The 7,500-nt window shown below is 35.2% G+C and overlaps 1 protein-coding gene across 1 annotated transcript in view; it reads right to left on the bottom strand.

Annotated features, from left to right (window-relative positions):
- DDRGK1 (DDRGK domain containing 1) overlaps window positions 1-7,500 on the bottom strand; it is a 141,416-nt gene that overhangs the window by 40,214 nt on the left and 93,702 nt on the right. Inside the window, exon 5 of the mRNA XM_077478043.1 lies at window positions 6,032-6,154. Coding sequence (XP_077334169.1) covers window positions 6,032-6,154 — 123 coding nt within the window. The remainder of the gene's footprint in view (window positions 1-6,031; window positions 6,155-7,500) is intronic.

Here is a 7,500-nt window from a genome sequence, read left to right as displayed (position 1 = left end):
GGGGGGTCCAGTGTAAGTTCACCTTACAGATTTTTCTGTAAAGGTGAATTTACCCTTTAAGATAGCAAAAATAAAAAGTGGGGAGGAAAAAGTTATCAACCTCTACTTCTTTTCATTGCAGGTCCTTAACTGGGAGACTTTCTGTCCTGGTGGCACCAATCACCACATGAGGAACTGGGGTTTATTCACCTTAATAGGGGACACCGACAACAAACAAAACTCAACTGAGGTTCTAATGTTTGTCAATTTATTCAAAACAAAACAAATTTCAAGGTGGAATTTCACTTTAAGGAGCTTCTTGTGGCACGATATCAGTCAACTTGAAGTGACAGAGATGGGTATGAGCCCAGCACTCCCCATGACGTACTTTTTCTACTGAACCTTTATGGGTTTTTTTTTGTCTTTTTCACTTTAGTTTTTACTATGTTACTCCCTGTAAAACATAAAAACTCTACCTTCACTTGCCTAATAGTTTTTTATAGGTCAGCGATTCAAATGCTGACCATATAACCATGTTTCTCTTGTGATGACTTTAATTTAAGACAAAGTAAAAATGGGGTAAACCAATAGCAACCAGATTACATAGTTAGCTCTATGAAGGGTAGCTTCTGATTGGCTGTTGCAAGTAACTGTAACCTATGTAGTGTTATTTTTGTACACAGTAGAACTAAAGACAAAATATTTTTTTTCATTTTGGATAAAGAAAGGCATAAAGAAAGGGAGGGTTATAAGCCCTGACATATTTTTTTTTTCTTTTATGCTAATTTTATCTCATTGCCGAGATCCTTCACTTACAAACAGGAAGTGAGAGGAAATTCATGCAAATTAAGGAAATTCCTTGGGGACCCCCAGGCCACCAGAAGTAGTATCCCCATTGGAAGATTTCCCCTCTATTGCTTTCTGGGAGAAAACCCAAACTTTGGGATTTTCTTTTACGTTTTTTTTCCAATGGTAATGGTAAAAAGGAAAGACAGCAATAAAAACGGACAGGGGTTCTAATCCCTCTCCATTGTATCCAAATTGAAAAAAAAAAAATTATTGCCTTTAGTTATACATAAAAAAAAAAAAAAACAAACACAAATGACCAATAATTCATTAATTTATAGATAAAGTTGATCCAGGGAATATCTGATTGCTTGTCGGAAGATCAGAAAGGACTTTCTTCCCCTGCTGGAGCAAATTAGATCATGCTTTGCTGGGTTTATTTATAGTTTTTTGCCTTCCTCTGGATATGGTTTTTGACATTACCAACGCCATTACCATTATAAACATGGAAGACCAGAACTCAAAATGTAATTTCTAAAATGTAATTATGTTCATGACAGGGTTTGCATTATGAGATTTTATATCTCTCTCTCTCTCTATATATATATATATATATATATATATATATATATATATATATATATATATATATATATATATATATATATATATATACACACACACAGCATAACCTCTAAAAAGGGATATGTAAATGTCATTAGTAGCTCTTTATTCTGTATCACATTGGGGCTCATTTATATGAGGGGTCTTCAAAATGATTCTGCACTTTTTCATGTTTAATAGAGTTTAAAAAAAAAAAGTGTGGAAACTCTTTAAAGAACCCTCATAAAATGGTAAATTAGATATTATTCCATTTCATTTTCATGTAAAAAATAAAAATAAAAAAAATAAAAAGTATACTGGCATATCAGGGTTACCCCTGATATGCCAATATACATTTATTTTTACAGGAAAATTTAATATTTATATTTATTCATATATTTATTTTTATTTTGCATATGTGAATATCATCTTCTCTTTAATTTCAATTAAATTCGCTTTTATTTTATTTTTTTTCTTCACTTAGTCTGATATGCTCCTTTATTTTCTATGGATCACAGATTTATTTTCCATCGTAATGCTGTTTTATGTTTTTAATATTTAATTGTAAAACTACTTTTTTTTTTTTTTCTGGTTCAATAATTTTTATTGCTGATATAGCATTGAAACATACAATAATGTTGGAGGAACTTAGGCTGCCCATGCAGGGGCTAGAAGTGTTATGTAGAAAACATGGAACATACAACATAAAACAGAGGAGGGAAGCCTCCTAACTGAACGATCACAGAAAACCTGAATGCAACATTCGTATATTATTTGGGGTAAATCCCATAGGGTGGCAAGATTAACCAGGACAAATATCTAGTAACTCAGCCTTGAATTAGTCCTGGGCATCCATCACAAACTAAAAAAGGCTAAAAGCCCTAGAAAGAGAGAGGAAAGAAAAAAAAATGGTAATAAACGTCAAAGGAGGAAGGTTGCAAATCTTTTTTTAAATTTTTTTTTTCCTTTTATATTTCCTCTCTAAAAAAAATAAAATAAAAAATAAAATTTAATTTCAGACCTCAATGAAATTAGAAAAAAAAGTGAAAAAACCAAAAAAAGGCCTTATAAGGCATTATAAGGCCTCTTGCACGCTGCAGCTTGAAAAAGCTCAGTATTGCTTTTTTTGTTTGTTTGTTTTTTTTTTTTTTTTTTTTTTTTACTGAGCTAAAATGTAGCCCATTATTTACAATGTGCCTGTGCACACAGGCGTGACAAAAAGCGATGACTATCAGTAAAAAAAAAAAAAAAATATATATATATATATATATATATATATATATATATATATATATATATATATATATATAAAAAAAAATAAAAAAAAAAAATAGGAAAATCTATGTTTCTGAACAGTATTTTGCGCTGATTCGCATAAATACACGCACATGAGCACAAATAACCGCATAGGAGCATAAATAATTAAATATGAACGCATTTTCCTCAGGAAAGCATTGTGCGCGCGAACGTGCGATTTGCTGTCAATCAAACGAAGAAGTGTGATCTACTTCCCCACCCCCCCCCCCTCCCCCTTTTTTTATTTATTTTTTCTTCTCCCTTCTCTTTCCTTTGGTTCCTACGCCTATACCTTTTCCCTGTATTATACCCATCCCCCGGTAGTAAGTGGCTCATTGGGATTCTACGTAGTTAGTCCCTACAGAATCAGAAACATATTTCATGGTCACCAACTACTTTTATCTTTCTATGTTAGTTCATCTTGTCCACCTCACCAATACCTCCACCAAATAGATTTTATTTCTCAGTAAAAAAAAATTTGAGCTGTTGTATTTCTACATATCCTGATGGAAGGGCAATCCGATGCTTAATCTCACATTTATACGTTTTATTGTTCATTGAATGTACTTTCTATGACATTGTCTTGTTACTTGAATAATAAAATAAAATTTAAAATATTGTAAGTTAAAAAAACACATGGAAAGTAGGTTATATGGTTTCCAATGGCATTGTTCACACCAGTGCTTGCAGTTCCAGAAAAAAAAAAAAGTAGAACATGCTGATTTTTTTTTCTACACTGGACTGTATTGGAACGCAGTAAAATGCATCAAAAACACACGGCCAGTGAAAGAAAAAAATAGGAAAAAAGAAGAAAAAAAAAACGCACGGACAGTGTAAGAAAAACTAGGAAAAAAGAAGAAAAAAGGCACCGGACAGTGAAAAAAAAATAGGAAAAAAGAAGAAAAAAAAAACCGCATGGACGGTGAAAGAAAAAATAGCAAAAAAGAAGAAAACGGGGACCGGACAGTGAAAGAAAAACCAGGAAAAAAAGACAAAAAAAACGCATGGACAGTGAAAGAAAAAATATGAAAAAAGACAAAAAAACGCACGAATAGTGAAACAAAAAAAGAATAAAAAAGGCACCAGACAGTGAAAGAAGAAATAGGAAAAAAGAAGAAAACAAGCATCCACAAACGCACCAAAAACGCACCAGAATGCACCAAAAATGCAATAAAACACGCATGCAAAAAAGCATTCAGATGGGATCTGGAGTGCGTTTTGCGGTGTGAACCAGTCCTAAGTCTGGGTTCTCACATATGCGGATTGGATGTGGTTTTTCCAGCATCCAATTCGCATTACAGGCCAGCGTGACCAGATCTCGATGGAGCCGGTTCACAGACCTCCGAGGAGGGCCGCGGTGTGCGTTTGGGTCTGGTTCAGGTGTGAATTCAGGCAAAAGACCTGACTCTCACCTGAAGCGGTGAACAGGGACGCCATGCTGGTAACCGTGGCCGGAGACATGTGAACCCGGCCTTAAAGTGAAAGTAAAGCTTTAAAGGGCCAGTTCACACCACATAAAGTCCATTGTGTGTGTTTTTTCTGCATCAAAAACACATATAAAGTAAGTTATATGGTTTCCAATGGCATAGTTCACACCAGGGCGATCAGTACAAGGGCATTCCAATTCCAGGGAAAAAATAAAAGTAGAACATGCTGCATTTTTCCTGCAATGGACTGCATTAGAACGCATCAAAATTGCATCAGAATGCGCTGGAACGCATCAAAAATGCACTGGACCCCAGTACTGTTAAAAAATAAAAAAACAGGAAAAAAAGAAGAAAAAAAGCATCTGGAAACACATCAAAATCACACTGCAACGTGCCAAAAATGCATTAAAAATGTGCATTCAGAAATGCATCTGAAATGGATCTGGGGTGCGTTTTTTTAGCGGTGTGAACCAGCCATAAATCTCTTAGGAGCAAGAGATGAGCGCAATCTGCCTAATGAAGTTTTAGAGTTCTTTTAAACGTCCTCTAAATAGCAATGTAATGTGGATCACTTTTCATAGTACTGTAAAGCAGCGGCTGGCAGGCTTTTAGGAGGCAATCATGTCTTCCTTTTTATTTTTTTCTTATTTTATTCCTCTCACAGGGGATTTTGTATGACAAATACCCCACACCCCAAACATGAGCCAAGTACTGTGCTTGCAGCTGTAATGCTCTCCCATTGACCTTAATGGTCATCTCGATAGCCAGTGCCATCTGCCAAGCTCTGCAAGCTGAGTTCAAGTTGTGGCAAGTGTACGCCCCCCGTCCAGCTACAATGATAGAATACAGCTAGGCGGCCAAAAGGGCAGTAAAACTATAATGTCTGATGAAGATGGGAAAATATCAAAAAGAAGAGGAGCGAGGGGAGATCACCTGGCACCACATTTATTTACAAAAAATAAAAATACGTGGGACTTTTAGGGCCGGTTCACACTGCAGGCGAGGCGAGGCGTCTCCGACTTGCCTCGCCGCGACCTGCCGCGGCCTCAGCGGCGACTTGCAAATGACTTCTGTATAGAAGTCAATGCAAGTCGCCCCGAGGTCGCCCAAAAGTAGTACAGGAACCTTTTTTCTGAGTCGGAGCGACTCGAGTCGCTCCTCTCAGAACGGTTCCATTGTACAGAACGGGGGCGACTTGCGAGAGCGAGGCGAGTCGTGTCGCCTCGCATCGCCCGCTGTGTGAACCGGCTCTTAAGGTACCATTAAACAAATTTGTGACAACATATTTAAGTTTATGTTGACACCTTTTTTTATCTGCAATATTTTTCTAATAAAGAGGTTTTCACTTTTTTTTTTCTATTTGTTAGCACTTTTTTTTAAATAAAATAAATCAATTTGATTTATTTATTGGCACCTTAAAAAGTTCCATGTGTTTGTATTTTAAGAAAAGGAAAAATTCGGAAGCAAGACATGAAAAGCTTAATCCTATAGAGAAGTGAACTTTTAAATTATTGAGATATAGAAGTTATTGTGACACTCATGGGCAACATCCGTAACTGTATTACAACCAAACCAAAAAGATATCGGACTATACAGGCCAGAGAAGGGGCATACATCAAATTCATGAAAAAAAATACATTATTGAGATGTTGAAGGACTTTTATATTATTGAGATGTTGAAGGACTTTTTTTTATTATTGAGATGTTGAAGGACTTTTTTTTATTATTGATATGTTGAAGGGCTTTTATATTATTGAGATGTTGAAGGGCTTTTATATCATTGAGATGTTGGAGGGCTTGGGTAGATCCAAAAATAAATTAGAAAATTCCTTAGAGACATAATATAACAGCTTAAATCAAAACTATGGAACAACATAACGGAACATCAATAAAAGCACAGAGGACATTATCAAAAAAAATAAAAATAAAAGTTGGATTACCTGATCCTCATCCATGGTCTCCTCTACTCCTTCCTCCTCCACCACAAAACTTTCCTTCAGCTTCAGGTACTCCTCATAGTCCCGCTTCTCCTGCTCTTCCTTGGCTTTCTTCTTCTCTTCTTCCTGCGGAGAAGACAAAACACTGTTCAGCCTGGGGGGGGTGTACAAGGCAAAAAACACATTGCTGGCCCCAGCCAGACCATTCTCAGAGTGTGCTGAGGACAAGAGCAACACATCATCATCATCAGCAGCACTACTCAGCGACCTTTTATAGAGCACAGGCTGCTGAATTACCATAGACACTCCCTGACAATGCTCAGTGTGGTTACTTCCTCTTCCAGCAGTCTTTTTTTTTTTCATTTAGAATATTTATATAAAGGCTACTAATTTTGTTGTTTTTTTTTGTTTTTGTTTTTTAAGTTACAAAACAATCAAAGTGTTTCTATAGTGTATAATATAAAATATTTTTTTTTATTTTAATTACTTTTTTTTTCCTAATTTTGAAAGCCTGATTTTACAATTTTCTTCTAGTTTGCCAAACTACAAGGAAAAAAAATGTAGGACACAGTGGGGTCGATTTACTAAAACTGGTGAGTGCAAAATCTGGTGTAGCTGTGCACGGTAGCCAATCGGCTTCTACCTTTGACAATAAAACCTGGGAGCTGATTGATTTATATGCAGAGCCGCACCAGATTTTGCACTCTTTTTTTTTAGTAAATCAACCCCAGTATGTCAGAAAACAGGGAAACCAAAATAGAAATAAATAAATGTGGCCCTTTTTTAGTTCTCTAATGTTTTTATTTTTTTATTTTATTTAAACATTAGAGAACTAAAAAAGGGCCACATTAATGTATTTTTATTTTGGTTTCCCTGATTTCTGACATACTGGGGTTGATTTGCTAAAAAAATAAAAAATAAAAGAGTGCAAAATCTGGTGCGGCTCTGCATATAAACCAATCAGCTCCCAGGTTTTATTGTCAAAGGTAGAAGCCGATTGGCTACCGTGCACAGCTACACCAGATTTTGCACTCACCAGTTTTAGTAAGTCGACCTCACTGTGTCCTACATTTTTTTCCTTGTAGTTTGGCAAACTAGAAGAAATTGTAAAATCAGGCTTTCAAAATTAGAAAAAAAAAAAAAAAAAAAAAAAACACCAACAAATTATACACAGCAAAAAAAAAAAAAAGGCAAAATTGAAAAATGAAAGCATGTGCTGTCCTAATCCAGGAGACGTTCTTTCCTGCAAATCATGTAGATGAACAGTTGGGATCTTAAGTGCAACATCAAATAATTGCAATGACGAGTTTAACATACTTCATTCAATCATTTAATTTCAACCAAAATTAATAATAACAACAATAATATAAATACATATATAATATAAAGAAAAACCTAATAAATACAAAAACAAAACTTTTATATATATATTTTTTTAACCAGACCCCTACGGCATCCACTGCAAAAAGACA

Source organism: Lithobates pipiens, unplaced genomic scaffold, assembly GCF_037356315.1.
Source record: "Lithobates pipiens isolate NorthernLeopardFrog02 unplaced genomic scaffold, aLitPip1_a1.2 Scaffold_13, whole genome shotgun sequence".
Taxonomy (NCBI): Eukaryota; Metazoa; Chordata; class Amphibia; order Anura; family Ranidae; genus Lithobates; species Lithobates pipiens.
This window is presented reverse-complemented; position numbering and strand designations above follow the sequence as displayed.